The sequence below is a fragment of the Papilio polytes genome, unplaced genomic scaffold (genome assembly GCF_000836215.1).
Source record: "Papilio polytes unplaced genomic scaffold, Ppol_1.0 DF822845.1, whole genome shotgun sequence".
Taxonomy (NCBI): Eukaryota; Metazoa; Arthropoda; class Insecta; order Lepidoptera; family Papilionidae; genus Papilio; species Papilio polytes.
Window position 1 is genome coordinate 302,901 of NW_013526359.1, and position 24,517 is coordinate 327,417.

A 24,517-nucleotide genomic window follows, 5' to 3' on the forward strand; every position below is an offset into this window, starting at 1 on the left:
AAGGGGAAATATCCTCTTTATGTGCGTCTCCTCCTCCGTCAGATAAGGGTTGGCAACGCATCTGGAACTGCGGATGTCTATGGGTAGCGGTCGCTTCGCCATTTTGGCGGATTCAGGTGGCCGCTTGCTCGTTTGCCACCTTATATTATATATAAAAAAAAATCAAATAACGGTCTTAATTATAAAGACTCAGAGGGACTAAGGCTAACTTGTTTACTAGTTCCTTTGATAACAAAGTCTAAGGTGTTTGCAATTACTTTACCGTGTTGGGCTGCAGCCAAATTTTGTGGTCGTTTTGTTAGGAGTTAAGACTAGCCATCTGAGACATACCTGGTTAGTAAGTGGAGGTAACAACGGTGTCCATGAATTGGGACTTTTTAAAAATATTTGTTACAAAGGTTTCTGGTTACATTGTATAGCAGCACTTCTTTTGTTTATTTAGAGGTGACAACGAGGTGAAATCAAATTAAGGACACTTTTTTTTTCGATCATTTTTTTGAATCAATTTTTATTGCAAATTTGCTAATAAAAAGTCGAGATCATTGAATTTAGATCCATATATTAAGATTAGAATCGTAAGGTGAACAAGTGACCTTTAAGTTCTTGGGTATCATTTTTATATTAGTGTGTAGGTTGATTTTATATATGGGTGCATCCAAAATATATGACAAGTAATTTTTTGCCTTTGTGAAATATTTTCTGTTATCAATATTTTTGTATTTTATTCTCAACTAGCTGTTATTCGTTATTTCGTTGCCGTGGAATTAAAAATAATAATAAAAGATATAGCCTATGTTACTCACAGATAAATTACCTTTCTAATGGTGAAAGAATTTTTGACATCGGCCCAGTAAGTTTTGAGTTATTTCAATACATACAAAAATACAAATATTTTCTCTTTGTAATATTAGTATAGATATGGATTATAGTAAATCTTTTCTAACTTCAATTTTTGTTGGACTTTAAATGCAACTATGTTACCTTTGCTACTTTATCTCTTTCAATTTTTTCAAAATTCGCTTGCGAAAACCAATAAGTCTAGTTTTCATGCTTAAAAAATAAGATTCATATTGTGATAGGACAGGGTTTTATGGGACAATAGTTAACTGGTAGATTCAAACGACCTAAAGTTAGCAATCCTTATACTCGTAAGTACGTAAGAAATTGGCAGTCTTTGGTATCATATTCACACTAAAATGAGATATAAATTCATATGATAAAAAAATTTCATCGTGGAATTTTATAATTAAGTTTCTGTTTATAAACATACTACCTGTTTCCGTGCGGCTTCATCCGCATGACTTAATGTTTTATTTTATTGTTTACATTTATCAAATTAGGAATTGCAAATGTCAAAATGTCTTGATGACAAACCGTGGTTATCTTACTTCCTTAATGTTGGCAGCTTGTAGCCTATGGTCCCTTTCCCACATTAGGGTTTTTATCCAATTTGTTTACCCTCTAAGTTTAAAAGCGTGAGAATATATAGCCTAAAGCGTGAAGTAAGTGTAAGGCTTTTTATTAAAGAAAGAATTATTCAAAAGTATGCTGTGATTGCTGACATCTTACGCCACAAAGTAGTGTGTGTTTACTCTTTATTATATTAAGTATAGAGTATAGATAGTATAGATATAGAATATAAAACTATGATTGTGTAATTATCGTAAAAGAAATGTTTTTCTATAACTCTCAGAATGTGGTATGCCACTGTAGATATAAACGCTCCGATAAAATCCAACAGTGCGTAATGTAAACGTATTTCTATACGAATATCGATATCCTCTTCACAATAGAGTGCAGGGAAACATAAAAATGCTACATTGTTTTGTATTCAATAACGTAACAGGTGTAAATTTCAAATTTCAATCAACCATATCCTTTTACACTATTCTTTTTGAATGTTTTAGAATTGAGTAACTACATTAAAAAAATGTTCATTTTCTACTTTTACAATTCACTAGTTTTAGTTATTTTTGCTTTGGAACTTTTGGTTCCTATACCTATAGTTCTTAGATAGTAATCGGGCGGTTAATTAAAATTACAGTTACCAGTTTGCATTGATTTATTTTATTACACAAAAGCTAAAAATTAAAATCAATCTATTATCACCTTTAAACTAAATTAATAAGGTTCTGATTTGAATTCACAGAAGTCAATTTTTGTATTTAAAAATGGTGTAAGTTTTTCTTCAAACTCCTTCCACGTACATGTACCGTCGGCGCAAATAGCTCGAATGGGTTCTTCGTTCAAATAGAAAACGACGTTGTAGTCAATTTCATCTTTCTTTGTACATCTGCAACAAACATAAAATGAGTATAGAATTTCTAGTTTCATTCCATATTACATTTCTATCTTTCAAATCTAGAATAAGAGATAGCACGTCTGATGTAGTCGTTACAATGTTCAACTAATACCCATAAATATGTGAGAATCAATTTATAAAAGGTTGTCAACTTTAAGACCGGGCGCACACCTTTGACTAAATAAAACTGTTGTGCGATTGTCGATTGTTTTGCAGCCCATCAACTGTTCAGTTGCTCAACTAAAAATCGAGTAGTGTGCGCAACTCCATATAAGGTCATAAGAATCAAAGCGAGACAAAACAGTTGTGCGATAATTTAGTCTCGGTTGTGCGCACGCTCATCGACTAATTAGATTAATAGTAACTTATGTTATCTGTTTCATAACATAATAATGATATTATTATAATATACCTGTTTAATACAGCTACAAGATTTACTGAGAACGCCGAATTAGCACTGCTCCGCCATTTTCGATCACGATCCCTGTTTGCACTACTCAAGGGCTTGTTGTCTTTAAACAAACCGAGCGATGTGTACACCATATCTAACATTGTCGCGTGTGTGAAATACGCTGTCATTTTCTTTCCATCACCTTCTTTTACCTTCTGGAAGGTTCTTAATAAATCAGCTAGAGGTATCTGACCGAATGTTTCACTTTGCGGGGTGCCGTAACCATTTCTGTAGTAAGATCTCAAGTCTTGTATGTATTCTAAGACTTGCAAGTCGTCTTTAGTGAAGAGTGCACACCAAGGGCTCAGTTTGCTCTCGACACCGGACCATGTGTGACGACATAAATCGTATAATGCAGTCACATTTGTGTCTGTCAGCTCGTAAGCGATTCCAGTTCTTCGTTGTATTCTATCTTTAGTCTGAAAGTGATATGTATTTTTACTTTATAGGATTTTCTACGTTAATTAACTTTTCGTTATACAAAAATATATTCTGCCAGTTTTTGCATTACATGAAGTTATTGATAGTTTTCACATGATTGTAGATTATTAAAATGATTTGGTAGTATTTTTCACGTACAGATTGAGGTTAAGTATGAGATGTTAGTCAGGTCAGGTGTGTTTTAATTAATTTTACGTTTAATTTCTTAGACGTTACCGAGACGTGCCAAGAAGAGTAGATTCTCTTGGCCTACTTTATATCGGTACTGAACAGGTTTGATTATAAACAATTAAACATATCATTTTATTGGAGATCTTGGTACTGATTTAGGTATCCAATGATTCAATTTGCTACAGAATAGTACAAAAAATATTTAAACACTGTTAAATGAGTAAAAATCGCGGACTACAACTTTATCATAAATGCTGAAGACTAACAACGGCGACAGACAGTATTATAAGTGAAGCAGTAATTTTTTTAATTATGTTTTGAAATGTAGGATATAGAAATATTTACTTACAGCCAGATATTCAGGGTTCTTTTTATACTTTTCTGATTCCTCGTATATGTTAGGATTTTTCTGCACATCCTTTTGATATTTCCCACAAGTTAAATAAGGCTGAAAAAAATTTATTAATCAATTAACTGTATTCATGTAATAATTATAGTTAAAGTTACGTTCTTTTATATTTGTTACATAATTTCATTAATATGTAAGAAGATGCTTACGGCCATAACATCAGATTCCGATAACGATTTCTCGGGGTGTATTTTATTATTGTTAAATGCTTTTATAAAAGCCTTCGCACTATCTTCTATCCATTTACCATACGCTGGACGGAACGTATGTTTATCCAATTTATCCAGTAAATTTGCAAAAGTGTGCCTAATCCGTTTTCCAATCCCATACATTTCTTCGTAACCTTCTGGGGTAAGTTCCGTGGCAGAGTCGAACATTTTCTTATCCGTCACCCATGCATCTAAATCTTCTATATCCTGAGCACAAAGAGAACTGCGTCCCTCTCTGTAACTAGACAGTATATCTTCGCGTATTGCTAACGCTTCATTCATACTTTTGCCAAACCGACTTGATGGATATCTTTTTCCATGACGCAATAAACCCCAGATGCTCACCGGTTCGCAGCCTGAAATAAAATTATTTAATAATTTCAACATTTTTTTTTTGAACTGAATTGCGACTTGAAAAGGCATTTACAGATTCACCGGGCTTGAGGTGGCCGAGCGCAGATGGCGCTTAGCCTAAACCTCATTTATGAGTAACTAAGCTCGAGGGCTCCTTCAGGAGCCTCGGCAGGGGCCGTTACTAAAAATTATACTAACAAAGTTATTGAAACTCACCTTTTAATACCACTAACGAATCTCTAATATCACCTCGAATAGCATTATATGATGTTTTAGATGCAAAATATTTATAAGGGCATCCGCTGTTCCAATGACAAAATGAAGCAAAACTACTTGTAAATAACGAGATCGTTAATATTGAAATTATATTATTTAACATTTTATTATAATTAATTTCACTTTGTATTATCTAAATGTAGTGAGACCTAGTCTCCATCGAGGTTGGGAGGTAACTAAATGCGGTATATTTCCATAATATGCTAATGTATTATTTGCTTCAATGTACAACAAACTCGTAATAAAAAAGGTAAATGTGATCTCATATTTATTTTGAAACTAATCTTGTCTTATTTTTTCTTTACCTGAATTCGTGAATTTATTTATGATCAAATTATTTTTTTGTTAATATTCTAAATGACAACTGTGATATTAAGCTTAAGCACTTAAGCTCTAACTTAGTATTTAATTGTTTTGGCATCAAAAGTATAAAACTTTACTCAATTCTACTTAACTTTTTATGTACGTAATTCTATATTGTTCGATGATGATCAGTAGGAATCAAATACAAGTTATGATTAGATTCAACTGGAGGTTGCAATGATAAATTCTTCTCTATTACATTCGGAGGGCGGGCGAAAACTAACCTTACTAATAATGTAAATGCCAAAGTTCGATGGATGGATGGATGTTTGTTACAGTTTGTAGCCTAAACGGCCGAAGAAAGGGAAATTTGGCATAGACGTAGAGGGTAGTCTGGAAGAACATATAGGTTACTCACTTTTGTTTTTTTTTTTAACTCCACGCGGACGGAGTCGCGAGCGAAAGCTAGTTATATTATAAATGTAAAAGTTTAGATGGATAGATGTTTGTTAGAGTTCGTAGCCTAAACTGCTGAACGGATTTCAATAAAATTTGTCATAGATGTAAAGGGATAGTCTGGAAGAACACATAGGCTATAATCTCACGCGAACGGAGTCGCGGGCGAAAGCTACTAGTTTTATAAAAGAAGAAATATATATGTAAAATATTTTGCTATCATTTATTTATATAACATTGCATAATATAATAATAAAGTTCTTTACTATAACAGAATTAAGTAGCGGTATTTGTCCTTATAAAACTCAACAAAAGTCCAGTGTAGTGTTTGCGAAAGGTTTTAGTTTTTCTTCAAACTCTCGCCATGAACATTCGCCATTGTTACATATTGACTCTAGAGGTCTCTCGTTCAAATAAAATACGACGTTGTAATCTGTTTTCTTGCCTTCAATGCATCTAAAATAAAAATGGTACATTCATAATAAATAGTCAATCTTTTGAATAAATAGTTAACCTTTAAAATATATCACATAATATAAATATCAATAAATAATTTTATGACTATGTTATTAGTATTGATTACTGCACATGTTGATAAGAATGCAAGTACAATGCAATCCAATCTATATAGTGGTTCGGAATATCGCATGAAAGCGCAAACACAATTTGAAATATTGGCGAGACATGATACAAGGTCGAGGCACACTCTTAAGTACCCACGTGGCATCCACCTGCCTATTGATATGCAGATTTGAGCTAGTAATTAACTACGAGTCGCTATAAATTTTGTATGTTATAGTACAAATTTTATTTCTATTACTACTACACCAAATGGTAAAACATTATGTATAGATTATCATAGTTTTAAAAAGTGCATACCTATTCAATGTCACCATTAAGTTCGAAGCGAAAGCTGATGATTTAGATGATCTCCACTTTCTTGTATCATTTCTAAACTCAGCTGTTAATGGTACCTCATCTTTAAAAAGGCCTAATGCGACGTATACCATGTCCATCATAGTTGCATGTGTAAAATATAATGTAAACTGCTTTCCATTTCCATTCTTTGCCTTTATGAATGTTTCTAATAAATCAGTTAAAGGAATACGTCCGAATATTTTGTTAACTGGTGTACCGTAACTATTTCTATAGTAATGTCGTAAGTCTCCAATGTATTCTAGTACTTTGATGTCTTCGGTGGTAAATAGTGCACACCATGGACTAAGTTTGTTGTGTATCCCAGAAGTAGTATAACGACACAGATCGTATAATGATGTTATATTTTCATTAGTCAATATATAGTCTATACCAGTTCTCTTTTGAATTCCCTCCTTTACCTAAAATTTAGTGTCAAATTACAAATTTCCATACATCATAGAATAGAATCAATTTTATATTCCTTTATTGAAATTGTTAATTTATTAATTAACTACAAACTTACTGCGAGAAATTCGTTCATGTCCTGATATTTTGTCGCTTCTGTGTATATATCTGGATTTTTTTTTACACCTTTCATGTAATAGTTACAGGATTCATAAGGCTGAGGAAATGTTAAAATTAATTTTAATAGTGTAAACTATAAAATTGTTATGTCCATTAAATAAATACCAACCGCCATAACATCGTAGGTTTTATTTGATTGTTCTATAACCAGTGATTCATTTCCTATGCCTTGGATAAATCCTCTAACACTGTTTTCTAGCCAATGTCCATAAGCTGATCGTAGAGTGTAATTCTTTTTGTCCGAATTCATAATTAAATCTTTAAACACTGCACTGAACCTTTGTCCCAGACCGGCCATTTCTTCATAACCCTCATTAGCTATCTGATGAACGTTACGAAACGTGTCCTCATCACTAACCCAATTGATTAAATTTTCAACATCTTGTGCGCACATATGACCGTCCCCTTTTTGATAGCTTCGTTTAATATAATCTTTTATAACAGTTGCATCTAACATTTTGCAAACAAAATTTTCACCGGGATTTCTTTTACCGTGTCTCACTAGTCCCCATAAACTAATCGGTTTACATCCTGGCAAACATTTTAGTCGTCAAATTTAATGTAAAATATATTAAAGGATATTTAATGTTAACTCACCTGGTTTTGTCACAACTGAATCTCTTATATCTCCTCTTACAAATTCGTATGGTGTTTTACTTGAAAAATATTTGTAATGACAATTTTCATTCCAATAGCAGATCTTTGACAGCGTTGTTGTAAAAAGTGTTGTCACTAGTATTAAAAATAACTTCATTTTTTAAAACTTAATTAAACAGAATTGTTTATTTAATACCAATCACTGCACGTAACTTTTGCGAGGTCATCAGCCAACTAACTCGTTGTATTGGTGACATTATGTTTTATGTAAGAAACGGCACCAGTTACTGTTTCTTGTTTATATTATCAATTAAAATGATTGTTTACAATTACTTAATATTTGTTTCGTATTTTGCTATTGAATTCTAAACAAAACTAGACATTTTGAATGATATATTTTCGATGATAGAAACAATTGCACATCGCGTTATGTTTGTTTGCTATCATTAACTATTGTTAGACGAACAGTGAATTTTTAAAAATTCTATAGCAAATATTACAAACATTTTTTAAACGTTTAATAAACGCTTGTTTTGATAAAAAATTGCTTTGAAACGATTGATTTCTGGTATTGAATTAATTATGAATTACTGACAAGTTTAAATTGCTCAAGAAAAAACTTACAGAGTGTCAGTCTGGAATTTTTTTATTACTCTTAATATCAAAATTCAAAGTAAGATATTTTGAAGCACGCGAGCATAATATTCTCAATAACACAAAAGGTTGCATGGAATGTAACGTGGTATTTATTCAAAGTATTCTTTCTTTCGTATTTTGAATGTTACTTAAACTTTTTATGATCAAATGCTGTTATATTATTATAATCTTAATTATTGATAACTTTGTACCTCGTAAGTGCGAAGTATGATAACCCGGTTTAACCAGTTTTATCGTAAATTACTCTGTTTTTTACAATAAGGTTGATAGGTCGATATTATGAAGATAAAGAAAATTTCAATCAGGGCAACATCATCATCTTTCTCCTTATCCTACTCCAGTAGGGTCGGTACAACAAGTTTTTGTCCTCCACATAACTCTATCATACGTCACCTCAGTTATCACACCTTTTTGATCTTGTCACATTTCACGCAATCCATCCATCTCCTTCTAGGTCTACCTCTACCGATGTACCCTTCAACACTTGTAACTATCGTTCTCATTGTAACATGCGATTCATCCTCCTCATAACATGCCCATACCATGCTAACCTTTTACTCCTTACCTTCTCTACCACTGGGGATACTCTCAAATTTCCTCTAATATACTTATTTTGTATCTTATCCATTCGTGTTACCCCACACATCTATCTTAACATTCGCATTTCTACTACATGTAGTCCTTTTCCTTAGATCATCGTCAGATCCTTACATCATGACAGGTCTTACGATGGCCTTGTAATTTCAATCAGGGCTGTGATCGTCATCTATCTTTGTGGGTATAAATAGCAATATGTCTAATTAAGCCTTGTTGAAATTTTTCGTGAATATCGAAACGATGTATTTAAAATAAAACATACAATTTGGCACAAATGTTTTATTTGTTCACTTAATTATCTTTCGTATAATTACGATGGCAACTAATATTTATTAAACGTTATTCTAATATACTCAGATAAATATTTATTTATTTTTGATTCTTGACATGCTTTCAAATTATTATTATTTTAATTACAATCTTTACTTAAATCCTTCAGAAGAAAATTAAAGTTTTCTTTAAGCGTAATAGTAATATACAACTTTAGAACTAATAATGTTATACTTTACCGATTTAATACATTTTATAAGCTTTACATTCGTTAGTTTCTCTTAAAATTATGTACATTTAAAATACAATATAATAAATATTTAAACAACTACACTTTAAATTACCTACACATAAAATTGGCGTCTTTTGATTTCTTAATACTTAATCGACTACATTTAATATAGATATTGACAATAGTGTTTTATAAGTCGACAAAGTATATTTGAAAATCGTTTTAAGTACTTATAAGATCTGATCTGAACAAAAAGGCTCAAACTTTGAGAGGTGAAATAAAAATTAAAATGAAAAAACATTTCATTTAAAAAAAAGCCTCACAAACTTAACCTAATTTACATTTTTTTACACACTAAACACAAAATAAAATCAACACAAAAACAGTAAACAACGTAAATAAGTATAAAAGCAAGTCTATATGCTAGTTTACTTAGAGATGGTGAGAGTTTGGAAATATTCGTCTCGGTGGGGACAGAACCTAACAAAAAACTGAATTTTTGTAAACCAAAACTGCTTATCTTTATATTATAGTCATTTAAATTTGATGTAATTTGCTATGAAACATTAAATTGTATCATTTTATAGAATTGAATGTTGGAATATTTCGCTCGATAGCATCAAATGCGAGCACAATAAGATTTTCTTTAAGAAGCTTACTTTTGAACGTTTCCTTAAAGCTCTCAAGTTATTTCTTGTCTGCACGTTTAAGTTGTTTGCTCGTTTAACTTTACTGTAACATAAGTAGTATTATTTTAAATGTGATACATTTATTTAATTCCCTAAACGTATACTGTAGTTGTTGTAAATGTGTATTGAAAGTATTTTCATTCGTTCATGAAAATGAAGTTACAGGGGACAGTTTAAAAAATAAAGTTGAGTATATTTATGTTTGTTTGGTTTTGTTTACTTAAACTATGAAAATCTAGACTTTTTAACAAAAATAAAGATTAAACAATGGATTTAATTGTTACTTATTAATTTATTCAGATCAGCTCTTATAACTATAGTTTTTAAACTACATGTTTTAAAAATTCACGGTTTATAATACTATAGACTTTTTATTTTAAAATATTTTCAATAAAATTCCAATTGATCTTTCTCCTCCCTCGTAGACTTGATCATTTTCTATTTTTGCCAGCTATTCAACCTAGGAATAAATGCGGTGATAAATAAAATTTTATTAGAATTTTACAAAGAATATGTAAAAGAAATTGAATCGAATTATACATATGACAAATTTTTAATTTACGTAATTTTTCTGTATCTTCTACGTGTAATCTTAAATTATTTACCAATAAATCTCTAGATCAATACCATATGTATATCTAAAAGAGAAATCCATAAGACTTTATATATCACTAGATGAATCACATCCATTAGAATTGATAAACTCATCATTTAAACTTGACGTTGGTCCAAAAATTTTAAATTTTCAAAAATATTATGAATGTCGATAACAGAAATTGAAAGTTAACATTTTTTATTTTACATATTATTTTTCATCAATTTTGCAATTTATTATAATTTATTTTGAAGTTGCAGAAGTATAATTTTCCAGTTTATTTTGCCTTTAACTATATTGAGTTTTGTACCTAAATTTTTATGAGGAATAACTAAAAAAATTTTAACGCAACGAATGCATGTTATTACAAAACATGTAAATAATGTCGATTTTCATTTGTTTTCTTTCATATCTGAAAAAATGAATTACTAAATACAGGTGCGTTTATTTTAAGTTTTCATTAAAATAGGGCTAGGGTGCAACTCTAAGAAAAAATTGTTACTTAATGTTAACAATTATTTTAATGGCAGTAATTTTTATATATTTTTTTTCTACAATAATCATTACTTTTTAATTTACTTAAGTTTCATTTTATTGGTTAAAATTGTTGGGGGTTTTATTTTTTTGATGTCCGATAATAAACTTTTATATGTCAAAACATAATAAATAGAACGTAGTTTACAATTTATTACATTATTTTGGCACAGCAAACACAATACAGTATCATGTTACTAGAGTAAAACCATATTTCAAATGAATTTACGACACTTGCAAAGTAATAAATCCATTAATATTTTTTATAACAATAAAACTCTACCACGAACTATTCTAAATTTAGGATAAAGCACTTCAAATGTCATGGTCATATCTACATTACATAACATATTCTACAGTCGATTTTATTAAACTACCAATCTTTATCTATTTATCATTCCTTAATGAGATTTATGGACGTCATTTCTTCCAATTTCCATTTACTTGCTAAACGTACCATTAGTTAAATTGTTTGACGCGAATATATTGAAGAAATTTCATTGTAAAATAAGGCAGCTTTAAATACAATACCAAGACACTCAAATGAACACCGATCGTTTAAGTAATATCTGGTAGGCAAACGCATCAAACAATGTAAAAAAGGCACCATATTCACGCTCGCTGGCGTAATCTTCACTATACTCCCGATCATCCTCATCTTGAGATTCAATGAGAAATACGAAGTGATCTATTTCTACAGACGATTTCTTTTCCAGATGTACCTGAGAACATTCAATTCATCCTGGATCTTGTTTAGGATCCAAGTTAGCTCGTCTTTCTTGTAGTGCTGCTAACAATGCCTCTCGGATTTCTCTTTCTGAACTACGCCATAACCTTATCAATTCTTCTTCTGATAGTTGAGACAGTTGTGATCTTCCCCCAGAATGTGATACTCTTGGATACGGTGGGGCAGGTGGTACATCATGGTCCTGGGAAACCATAATTTCTATACTAGCTCCATGTGTCGGTAGATCAATACTCAGATAATTATCAGATCTTTCTGAAACGTCTTGATATGAACGTGTAGATGATCCTTCAACTCGACGAACCATAGGTGATGGTGTTCGAAGGCGAGTATTAATGTCTGGAGGTGAATTTGTCAAACAGCTCACGTCACGACTAAGTCTTCGGCCAATATTAAGACTCGTTCTTTCATAGATAGATGCCGAGTCAGAACCTAAAACTGAATCAGTACTAAATCTTCTTACATTTAATCCAGCAACGCTGCAACGTTTCCTTCTACTTTTTGGTGAGCGAAGTTGTCTGGGTGAACGACCTTGTCTTGGGGAGCGACTGGATACATCGGGAGATGGAGATAAGAATTTTGATTCAGTAATTTCCTCCGACACTTCAGAAGTTTCAATAGCGACATTTTCTTTAATAGAATCCAATGAGTGATCTCTGCCTTGTTGGACCCTAACAAGTTACACAAAAATGCTTATTTTTTATTCTATAGAAGATAAAAGAAAAGAACTAAAATGAAGAATAAATTACCTTCTAATTTCTTGGATCATTTCAAAAAATTGTGCCTTACTCTTTCTTCTCCTGCGTTGTTCGTGTTCCTTCTGAAACAAATGTACTCTCCTGTCATAAACCGAAATTAAACTGTTTGGCCTTTTAGCCAGAGCTCTATGAACTGCTTACCCTTTTAACGCTTTTTTGAAAAAGAGAAGTAAAATGGCCCTGACGGATAGTATTAACCAATTCCCGAGCTGCATGGTGTGGAGAAACCAATTCCACGCAGTTAATGAATCGGTATAGTTTCTGTAAAAGATTGAACTTTAGTTAGCAATGACACTATTCATAAGACCTGTAAACATATTACATGCTAAAACAACAAACGTAACAAACGCAATTTAAGAAGATTAAGTGTACTCTATGAAGACAAGGAGCTCGTTCGGTGTTAAAAGCTGCAGTGAACTAAGGCTCACTCGACGTAATCCGGTCTTGGCTTAACCGTTGAGTACGGTAAATAAGGTGTCGTCAAAGCTTTGCTTGAATGCAAATGTATGATGGAACGAAAGTCATGAAGTTAAGGAGTTTGTTAAGCATCGATAAAATTTGCATCGAAACTTGTCCTACAACTTGTCTAATCTTTGTAAGTTTGTATATTTTTAAACGGTATGTAGTATAAATTACCTGGCTAAAGAACATAATATTTCTACTTCTCCAAATTGTTCCTTTTGGTTGGTGACGTAAAATTGGTAAAGTATACTTATAGAAGAGGTGTTCTAAAATTAAAATTAAACAACCGACGATCATTCCAACTCCAAGTAATATAAATACACCAGCAACAGCGGCTACACCTAAAATTTAAAAACATTCATGAGAAACATGTGAATTTGAAAATGATAATATCTCTCTCATATCCAAGTTACATCGTTGTAAAAAGCTACAAATATCCATGAATCGTTTTATGTTATCCACGTATTACAGAAAAACGACGAGACTCGAAACATATTTTTTGGATTACATTAATGTTTATGTCCGCGTACTTAAATTTATATGACTATGTTGTTACGCCATCGTGTAACAAAGAGTTGTTATTGCTTTACATCGTATTATCGCACAAAGAGCTTTGTGTAACATAAATGCTAATTGCTAAAATAGAGTATGGTAGTTTAGTGTAATCTAAACTGCGTTCCGATAGTATTTTGTTGAACTGGTACCTAAATTTTGCTTTTAAATTTATACAGGCGTTTCAAAGTTGTATAAAGTAAGCATTTCTTCATAAACAACTACAGTAAAAATCATTAAAAAACCACAGATATTTTAATACCACCGAATATTATGATTTTTTGCCTGTCGTGTTAATTAAAACGCAAAAATTAGATTTCAGTGGACAAGAAAAAACAAATTGCCTCGTAACAAAATTTTAACCTCGTTACATTTTAATTTTCTTATCATCTCATCAGAGGTTGTCCTAAATAAGAGGTAAACACACTTTACGTGGCCTCTCATTTTTTCGGCGATAAATCCTATGTTTAATCTTTTAGGTCGGCTGGTGGTAACACGTCTCTCTGCACCCCTCCGCAACCCCGGGGGTGGGATTAAAGCGAGGGTGGCGATAAATTCTAATGAAATTTCCGGCGGAGACGAACCAGCTGACTACGTTGGTATAAGCAATATTCATTATAATAGTAACGGTACTCGTGTACAGACAGCCTACATTTATTGAAGCAATAAAAATAATTTGATCAATATGTTGAAAAATTTTCCAAAAGACTTTATAAAACTTACCCAACGGCTTAGGTTGTATTCCATAATCTGAACTTAGTTTAAAACATGGCAAAGCGCCGTACCATTTTTCAGTTAAAATGTCCATGTAACCGTTAGACGAATATTTCGCTATGACTGCTGATATACTATCCTAGAAACGGTATTGTAATGTTTAGAAATTATAGTCCTGACAAATAAAAAAAGGATACAATTGCTTGTACCATAAACCATAATCATATTTAACACCCTGTTACACCTTTCACCTTTTTGCTTGAAAAAAATGATCAACAATTACTAAAATACAACCAAAGAGGTGACGATAAAGTGATAATACATCAATAAGGCTTTAAGCCTATCGATCACGCTATTAACAGATTCTCTGCACCATCAATCAATCTTGGTCCGCTTAAGGCGGAGTCGTTACGCTGTCACTCGCACCTTCAATCTACGTCTTTCTTCTCATGTAAATACAGATATGCTCTGATGAATGTAGACGTTTCACGAACGCCCATTAGACGTACGATGTAACATTTTTCCCTCACATTATATCAGCTTTAAGAATGTTATATAACTCGAATTTTCGCGTGGCGAATCTCTCCTGTTATCTCTTTTTTACGCAGAAAAAAAGACGGTAAACTCTTGGGTTGTAGATTTGTTTTGTTTTCAAAATTATAATAAACATGACTATAACAAAATACACAGAAACAAGACCTCATTTTCAAATTTTGTTGTAATCAAATCAAATATTCAAATAGTTATTTGACATCAATATTTTTCACTGATACAATATTATTTGAAACTGATTTGTATTTTATCATATTTAAAAACACACAATTTATAAAAAGTTTACCTTTAGTGGAAATCCTTTTGCCATTCCTATTGCATATGTGTCTTTAGCGAGCGCATGTTCACCGACCTTTTGCAGTTTACATCCATGATCTGTGGCGCGATAGTAATCTAGTACTGGGGTATCTGCTATCAGGAGGTCTAGAGTTCCATTCCTAAGGAAAAATAACAGGGAAATCAAAAAAAAATAGAATCACATCAGTAAAAACGTTTCTATAGATAAGAAGCCAAGACTGTCCAGGTCAAAAAAATGCAAACATTCGAATTCGTTCTTTTTGTTGATTTTTTTTTTCATAATGTGGAAATAATAATCTTAAAACTAAATAAGTCATAAATTGGGTCTCTAATCATTATTCTACTCAGATTAAAATCTTTGTATACTCCAACCATCGGATCATCAAAACGGAAGACAATTGTTATATCGTCAAGATTCTAGGAACTGAATGATCATGGGATTTCAGTTAAACCTCACGTATACTGTAATCGCGGAATTTTATTACCTCTTTAATATTGACATGGATTTTACGACATTTAAACCCTGACGTCTATATGTGGCTGCTGTATAAAGTACGTCATAAAACGGTACTTCGCACCTACATCCTCATGAATATAGGGTTTAGATAAAAGCATTCTGTTTAGTTTTTAAAGTCCTCACTATAAATTTATCCATTTAATGCACAAAATGATACCTTAAGCGTTGAATTCCCTCCTCAATATCTTGTAGAGCGTACCGTCGCATAATTTCTGCCAAATGAGGGTTATTCCGTTGAACATAATATTCGGCAGCTGAGGATTTGGCTGTCCCTATCCGAAGGGATAACCACTAAAACAGTTTGGTTAATTTAATAACTAATTGAACAAAAAAATGTTTTATTATGGTATGGTATATGGGAATATTTACTTACGTTACTCCTTCCTTGATAATCATCGACAGCATTGTGAAAAAACAGGCCCGCTATGAGAGCTGCAATATTTGCAGTATAACTGGCAACAAATATCACAGAAAACCCGCCCCATACATTAATTAGAAACTTATTAGGCCAACTTTTAGGTGCTTTGAATGCCACTAAGTGGCCACATAGCAATCCCCACATCACCCATAGAGCGCTAGAAATACTAAAGTTCTTAGATCTCTGTCGTCCCCAAGGATTCAACCCAAACGGCGACAACCATTCATATATAGCAACGGCAATTGCTGTAACATTTAGAGATGTAAATATTGCAATCCATAATTCTGGTGAAAAGGGTAATAAAAAAGCTAATAAAGGGATATCTGGACGTTGATTTGGTGCTGCTAGTATTGAAATCCCACTAAAAAAGTAGGGTTGACTGAAATCAACAACCTCAGCCCTAGCAGCCGATACACTAAGTGCGGCAAATGACATATGCGCGGCGCCAGAAACTAAATCACCGATAATGCCATTCCATTTTTCGAGATCCTCACGCGTATCTTGATTTTCGGCGTTAACACCTTTATTTGTTTCACTGTTTTCATCTTTATTATGAAGTCGTGAGTTCTTATGTTTTGACCAAAAAGCATTTTCGGTGTCTTTATCTACAGCTCTCTGAAATGGTTTTACTAATTTTCTCGAACCGTACAAGCCATCTTCAACTATGTATAAATGAAAATCAAATTCAAGCTCTTGTGCTATATTTTCTAAGAGGTCCATTGCAAATCCGTAACAGCAATGAGTAGCCATTCTCGAAAACGTTGTTGGTTTGGGGGTGGGAAAGAAAAAATCATTACTGTCTTGATCGTTATCTCTGTCAAGTTCATTGAAAACTAGAGTTAGATTATCTCTATCAGATGTTTGTGGTCGGTGACAAGCTAGTCCACGCAGACATTGTCCATCTTCATCGAGTTCTCCTTCCATGACAAAAGGTGGTGCTAGGGCAGTGACTATGCGAAATATAGTTCTAGCACCAGCGGATTGCCCATGCGCCACGAGTCGTCCTCCTGGCCATACGATAGTATGCAAGTGAACATCTCTACCTCTTATGTGGCCAACTTGCCTCCAAACATTACCACCTTCGGGGTTCAAAATTAAATTAAGAAACGAAAAAGTCGCTGTGAGAGATGTATCTTGTCGTCCAAACCCACCCGCTAGTGCTGCAGCTGATAATACTCGCATTTCTCTAAAATCACAGAAAAAATAAAAAGTTGATTAAAAAATATTTATAATAAAAAAAGAAACCGATTTTTAAATCTAAAAGGAGAAAGAAATACGTAAGAGCTTATCACTAATTAGCGCTGACACTTTATTACCAACGAATAAGGATTGAAATGTACAGATGATAACCAAATTATTCTTTCTTTAATTTTGTACAATAGAAAAAACAATAGGAAATAAATTAAATAAGCGTAGAAAGGTATTTATTTGCGTGGACAGATTTCAACGGGTACCATAAAGATGTTGACGACAGCAGTAAAAGTCTAGACGACCGACCTAATAAAAGGGAGATGATTGCGAATGAGGACGGATTACGAAGCAAATTTGTCAGGAGTGCGTAAAAACATGACCTCTTCTGACCTATTTAACCGGCCTAATTTCTAAATGTCTATCAAAAATATAATTATCATCTGCCGTCAAGTCATGTACCGTCAACTATCTTTTCGTTGAGTCAGTGTACAAGTCTGGACGCCGGCCAATAACTTCCGGAAACATCCTTCCGATTTATTAAAGTGTGAGAAACTTGGCTGTGACCCAAAATTTTACCTTATTATATTCCACATCAAATGACCTACATATTAAAACATCTAATTAAAAACTATGATTGGTCTTTACTGATAAATTATGCTTAAGTAAGAAACGTTTGATTTTAAAAACGTAGTTTTCTACTTAAAATGAATTAGTATAAATCGGATCCTCTTTTTTTACAATCTTTTGCATCTTATGCTATGAACAGACTGCAAAACGGCAATAATGGAAGACAAAGTAAAAAAAGCTATGTCTATGTCTATACTAATATTTTAAAGGGTAAAGATTTGAACTTACGGATTTTTATATGTATTGAAATAACTCTAACATACTGAGTTGATTTTAATAATACCTGCACCATTATAAAGCTCTGTTATCTCTGATGACATAGGCTGTGTTTTTATTTATTTTTTAATTCCACGCGAACGACGTCACGAGCAACAGCAAGTAAATCACATACGTCTATCCAAAAATACATGAAGAAATACATATTGTAGCCGACTTAAAGTTACGAAACGAATATCAAAGTACTCACGTACTTTCATAACGGGATTTAGCGAAATAAACTTAGTTACAAGTGGAACAAACAACCCCTGTGAATAAATTATTTTCTATGAAACAAACATATGTCGGAATATACTTAGGTGAAATGTTAATTTATACGCAGCTCGTATGTTGCGGCGAACCAACATACAAAACAATTAGAGCTGGCGCACACGTTTGACAAAACTATCGCACAACTGTTTAGTCGCAATATGATTCCTATGAGCTTGTATGGGGGTGCAGCACACTACTCGATTTTTAGTTGTGCAATTAAACAGTTGAATGAGCTGCGAAACAATCGACAAACGCACAACATTCGTGCGATTGTTTAGTCAAATGTGTGCGCCCGCTTTTAATGTTACAGGATTGTGGTTAAGTTTAATACAATGTCTTAATACAAATATGAATTCGTCGTTGTTTCCGCCGTAGCCACATAAAATGTAAACTTAGTTCAGACATATATATATCGTCATAATTATATTATTCACGGCACTGATGGTAACGTGCCTGTTGAACTTTTATTGTATTACGAAAAAAAACGTACTAAAAGGTTGATCTTAGGCAGTCTTATTTCTGACAAAATCTTACATTTCTTACTAATTTTTATTACACAAAGTAGGAATTATTGTGATAATAATTTAAGAAAGTGTATAACATGTTACAATACACGAACAAGACAACTTTAAAATATAAAACGCTATTTCCGAACAGACACATTATCAAATAGCAGAACATACTGAACTTATTGAATCATAGATTGAAGTCAGCTCTTCGGATATTTCCGTACTATTTCTTCTTGACAATTCAATATATTCCAGTGCAAATCAGATTTTCAAGGATTTCCAAGATTTCTTATTACACGATTGCGATTTGTACTACAGAGATCATCTTATGAATGTTACATACCAATTTTGTCAAAGAAGCTATCTCTGAAATTACTTGAAACAAATTAAACTGAGCAATCAAACAAGAGACTAAAGGCCTGTCCCACAATTCTTGTGAATTGTCAGGTAACAATCCAACGTAAAAAATATGTGATGGAAGTATCGGATTTGGATACTCTAACTGACAGTGACGCCACTTTTAACATATCTGAACTTCTATCATCCAATGGTCAAACAGGCCCTAAGACCTTCAAGGAAAGATTTTTTTTATCTAAATCAGCAGAATATAAATAGAATGTATATGGTTACATGTCATTTATACGAAATTACTATTTTAAGGGAACACACTGCATATATCTTTGTCCAAGTTGTGATACCCTCGTCAATGTCTAAACTTCTCCACCGCGGCCCGCATTCTATCACTTTAAATATACTAGAAAGATTCATAACATCAATTAATACCCTTCTACGGTTCCTTTCTGCTTTGTAACGAACAAATCTTTGTTACCTTAATAGAATTTCTTCTGTATTAAAAATAAGGTTAAGCATAATTAAATTCTTTACAAGAATAACAGATAACAGAGTAAACAAAAGCCAAAAGTATCAGAAGAAAATAATTTGACCACATTGTTTTACTCATCATTGCTTTTGATTGAAAACATTTAACATCATAAAACTAAATGATATCCTTTCCTATTGTCCGAAACAATAAAAAAATGATATTTTGATTAATACAAATTTATTTATTTGATTATTAAAAAATGATAAATCAATGCAAATTAGACTAGAAGATGTTATAAAATAGTATTTTCCAATAACGATTTAAAAAGCCGCAATCATATTTAAAATTAGGAGGCTCGTTCTATATCAGCCTTGAAGTAAAGACTTAAGCATCAATATACCGTACGTGGAATATTCAGACACGACGCCTTAGAGGGAATAGTAAATGAACAAAGATGTCTTGAAAACAAGGTTTTATGGCGTCATGCAGGCCCTGATATAGACCGGCCAACCTTCGCCTTTTAGATAGGGGACGTAAAACTAATCTCGCGCCATTCTCGGACTCGCCGGTCAATTTACTTTTATGATGATGCTACGCTTGTTACCATTCTATTCCGCAGTTTATGCGGTACGTAGTTTAAACACGGTTCAATGTTTGCAAACTTAAAGTGGACGAGATTCATTCCAGTCTGTTTACTATTTGCAATATATGTACAATTCTTTACGTAAAAAGCTTCTATCGAGAAATCTGAAACGACTTTTGTCTGGACCTTGGATATTACCGTAATTTCAAATGGTTTGAATTTATCAAATTAACACTTTTTTCGATCGATCGACAGATATTGTTCTATCATTTTATAAAAAAAAAACTATTTAGCAGCAAAGATAATTGCTTCCATAAATATTTAAAAATCGTCTAAAGGTCACAAACTGATTAATGTAGTCGATTTTATAAATGATTGCGTGGTCATTTACCTCGTTCTATTTCAACAGTAGACATGTTTTTTGTAAGCTTCAAACCGAATTTCTTATCTGTAAAAAACATGCTCCTCAAAAAGGTATTTGGGTGAGATTCATAATAATGTTTTATTAATGTGTTAGGTGGAACCCGCAATGCCTACTTATCCATCACGGCGGGTAGTGTAATCAGTCACGGCGGCTGTCTACGTAAGATTTTCTTACAAAGGACAAGAATAATTAAGAGGTCGTCAGCCGTTTGCTTATAAGCAAGAGTCGTTTTACTAAACTGGAGTAGGTAATTAGCTTTGTGATAACATTTTCAAGTAGCAATTCCTTCTTTGATAGAAGTACGAAAAACATTTCATTATCTGTAATAATTTCCATAAAAGTACTATTACGTATTTTAACTTCTGCATCTGAGCTGTTGGATGTTCTTAATGAGGTTTTAGGATAATATGAAAGAACCGTACGATGAAATACATGTGAAAGTATTTTAAGAATTCGTGCAAATATCGAGAATCTTTCATCATGCCTTCCATAACCCGTAAGTCTTAAATGACAAATGTTTTTGGTATTAAGCCTAAATTTTGCTATAGTAAAGTAAGCCAAGATTTAATATCGTATTACGAGATCCATATAAAATTACTATTGCTTGCTATTTGTAACCCAAAGTAGAAAGAAAAAAATAATTCACATAATTTGCAGTTGAGGAAACAATTTTAATGCTTGGAATTATATGACGAATCAAATAATTAACGAGTAACTGCATTTAAAACTTACCTTACAAATTCTATTGAAAAATCTGCAGCGGCATCACTTGGTTCCTCCCAACAGGACGCTGCAGCGTCGCTTAAAAATTGAGCCTGTGCTGACCATGCGTCGCACGCTCGCAACACCCGGTACACTGCACTCACTGTCAGACGGACAGCGGACTTTATGAAAGTTTCATCTAAAATGCAGAAATGCTAAATGTTACTTTCTTTGATTATTGTCTACACAAAACGTATAATGTACATGTGAATAATCTCCAAGATTGCTTCCTCGGTTCGAAAATTCCTTACCAATTTTCATCGGTTGCGGGTACAACGCCAAAAGTCCAACGGGAAGATTATTAAATATTGAACTTCTGTTTTCTTTTAACTTTTTTATATCTCCATCATTTTCGTCGACAGTTTTCTTATCATTCATTAAATATTTATCCGTTCTCTTGACTAATTTATCTCTAACATTATTCATAGTAGAAGTATGCACCGTGGGATTCAATAAGAAATCACTAATATCACTTGAAAAAAATACACTATCTCTTAATTCCCGGTCCTTTTCATTAATATCTATATATCTTTCTTTTAATAATTTTCTCGCTTTACCTAAGTCTTTAAAAGTTATACTATTTACATACTTATTAAATGATTCATTTTCTGTTTTACTTCTAGAAGTAGCTTCACTCTTATCTTCATGAATATTATTAATATGGAAGGAACTATCATCTTCCTTTTCTAATAAATCAATTTTAGAACTTTCAACGCTTTTGTTATCTACATTTACTTTCCTAATAATTTCTAAACTATCATTTTTACTTACATTGTAGGAATTAATTACATTTACATTTAATAATTTGTTTTGAATGTGCGCTTTAGATTTATTAGTACTCCTTCTACCATGACTATTATCTAATTTTAATATATATTCGCTAGTTACGTTTTTAGTCGTTATTGTATTATATCTTATAGATGAAGAGTAATTCGCATCGACTATCGAATTATTGTCTGCATCATCTCTCTTACTGCGTTCAAAGCTATTGTAAAATGCTTCGTCTTTATAACTAAAACTTGCTGAGTCATGTCTGCTGTCTTCAGTGTACTGAGTTGAGTTAACTATATTTTGGAAGACATCGAATTCGCTGGAAGCGTCAAGCCATAGCCAAAAAAAATGTCCATCGAGCATGTTGAGTCGCTTAGCTTCATCCATTACGAGCTTGGCATAATGAATATCAGATATCAATACGACAACACCTCGTGTTAGTCTTGAAACTTCCGCCAGACGCCTAAAAATATTAAATACATTCATAAAAGGCATTAAAACCAATAAAATAATATACTACAACTAAAAGTCATAAGAAGAACTAACCTGAAAATAGCATGTCGGGAATATTTCGTGGGAAGCGAGAGCCAAATAGGATTCAACGGTTGAGTTGTCAGAATCGAAGACAAGTCTTTCCTTAAATAAAGCGATGAATAAATATCTTCTTCCGCCAGCAAAGTAAATGTATGCCAGTGGGTATGCAAAAGTGTAGCTCTGTAACAGAAAACATTTTTAGGTTATTTATTGTTTGAAAAGTTACATGTCTTAAAAGAGATCTTGTGTACAATTCACCAATGAACTTGTACAAATAAATGCTAGTATAGTAAACTACTAATTTAAAACTTTAAACTGTGGTTTTAATAAATGGAATGTTAGTAAGACACGTGTTTCTCAAAATGGGTTATTAGAAACCCATGTCTTACGAACATTGTTACGTATTTAAAGGTTACCTTAAAGCGTGTAGCGTCTCTCTCGCAGTAATCTCCAGTCTTATCTCCAAAGGTAGCATGTCCTGATAAAAAAATTGGATACATTTAACGGATAGCGTACTTCGTCATTATAATCTATTCAAAATTGTCTGTCATTGTAAGCAGACTATTAGTCCATGTCGTTGTGTAATCGGACGTTAGAGTAGGAAATAAATTGCTATCATTTTCTGAGACACCTAGTTGAGCTCACATCGTTTGAAATGGGATAGAATGGCGACAAAAAAGCTTGGATTGTCGTGATTTTGTAGATATACGTTTCACGTCTCACAATACCGGATGCTTTTTGTTTCTGTCCGTTTATTTATTGTTCTCGCTTGTGACGGTAAACTTCTACATAGAACTGTTGTTTGTTTATTCGAAAAAAGGGTAACTCACATGAATAGATTTATTTCAAGTGTAAGTGATTTGAAATCCTTATTTAATCGCAAGTTTTCGGTTTGTATATTAAAGAATACGAGCCATTTAAAATAAAAAAAAAAAACTATATAAAACCAAACGTGTTTGAGTTCTTGTGTGACCTATAAATAATTTAGTAAATGTAATTCAATATACATAGGTAATATTTACACACGTTTGTTCACATATGTGCACGTCAACATTTATTTTGTAACTTGCATGAACATTCGTATATTTGCACATCCCGCATTTAAGTGCAAAAGTAAAACAATCATTATATAAACTTCAGAGATTTACAAATAAAAAAACTTGTTGTTGGATTTGAAGAAACTTATTCAAAATATAAAAGATTTTAAATGTATCTAAAAAAGAGCCAACTACATGATTAATTATTTGACTAATCAAAAATGTAATTATCATTTATTCTGAATTAATGAATTTGAATTCCACTTATTATTATCAAGTCTACAATTATAAACTATGAAAAATATCGTCAAATTGAAACAGAATATTCAGAAAACTTTAACTTAATTTGCAACTGCTTTAAGCCACTAATTAAAGCTACTGATTAAAGCTTTTGTGAATACTAAGTAATAACGTAAGCGGTTCATTTAATCCTTTATGCACATGAGCATTCGTCGCTCAAACAATTTGGGTCGATTAAAAATATTTCATTGGTAGAAATCATTATAACATATTGTAAATTTTTTTAAATTTTTTAATTTTTTAATTTTTCATATTTTTTTAATTTTTTTTTTTATTTTAAAATAAAATCCAATAAGTACAAACAAAAGACTCCCAGCAAAATTAAATGGTGTATGCTAGAGAAGGATGAATGTGCAAAAGAGTTTTG

At 32.3% G+C, this 24,517-nt stretch overlaps 3 protein-coding genes across 3 annotated transcripts in view; all 3 read right to left on the reverse strand.

The window, feature by feature from the left end:
• Nucleotides 1-2,051: 2,051 nt before the first annotated feature.
• LOC106105623 (multiple inositol polyphosphate phosphatase 1-like) lies at nucleotides 2,052-4,797 on the reverse strand. Its single transcript, XM_013286045.1, has 5 exons — nucleotides 4,554-4,797; nucleotides 3,924-4,339; nucleotides 3,715-3,813; nucleotides 2,715-3,172; nucleotides 2,052-2,293 (listed from the first exon to the last, which is right to left on the reverse strand). Exons 1-5 carry the CDS (start codon nucleotides 4,714-4,716, stop codon nucleotides 2,122-2,124), a joined length of 1,308 nt encoding a protein of 435 aa, XP_013141499.1. The 5' UTR covers nucleotides 4,717-4,797; the 3' UTR covers nucleotides 2,052-2,121.
• A 784-nt stretch (nucleotides 4,798-5,581) lies between these two features.
• On the reverse strand, nucleotides 5,582-7,727 carry LOC106105624 (multiple inositol polyphosphate phosphatase 1-like). Its single transcript, XM_013286046.1, has 5 exons — nucleotides 7,473-7,727; nucleotides 6,985-7,406; nucleotides 6,814-6,912; nucleotides 6,252-6,709; nucleotides 5,582-5,828 (listed from the first exon to the last, which is right to left on the reverse strand). The coding sequence occupies exons 1-5, from the start codon at nucleotides 7,627-7,629 to the stop codon at nucleotides 5,678-5,680; spliced, it is 1,287 nt and encodes a 428-aa protein (XP_013141500.1). The 5' UTR covers nucleotides 7,630-7,727; the 3' UTR covers nucleotides 5,582-5,677.
• Nucleotides 7,728-11,183: 3,456 nt separating this feature from the next.
• LOC106105308 overlaps nucleotides 11,184-24,517 on the reverse strand; it is a 16,903-nt gene continuing 3,569 nt past the window's right edge. Inside the window, exons 3-14 of the mRNA XM_013285598.1 lie at nucleotides 23,230-23,291; nucleotides 22,826-22,993; nucleotides 21,760-22,742; nucleotides 21,479-21,647; nucleotides 16,017-17,247; nucleotides 15,801-15,934; nucleotides 15,116-15,266; nucleotides 14,287-14,416; nucleotides 13,186-13,352; nucleotides 12,691-12,810; nucleotides 12,541-12,611; nucleotides 11,184-12,462 (exon numbers count right to left, since the gene is read on the reverse strand). Coding sequence (XP_013141052.1) covers nucleotides 11,784-12,462; nucleotides 12,541-12,611; nucleotides 12,691-12,810; nucleotides 13,186-13,352; nucleotides 14,287-14,416; nucleotides 15,116-15,266; nucleotides 15,801-15,934; nucleotides 16,017-17,247; nucleotides 21,479-21,647; nucleotides 21,760-22,742; nucleotides 22,826-22,993; nucleotides 23,230-23,291 — 4,065 coding nt within the window. The 3' untranslated portion in view covers nucleotides 11,184-11,783. The remainder of the gene's footprint in view (nucleotides 12,463-12,540; nucleotides 12,612-12,690; nucleotides 12,811-13,185; nucleotides 13,353-14,286; nucleotides 14,417-15,115; nucleotides 15,267-15,800; nucleotides 15,935-16,016; nucleotides 17,248-21,478; nucleotides 21,648-21,759; nucleotides 22,743-22,825; nucleotides 22,994-23,229; nucleotides 23,292-24,517) is intronic.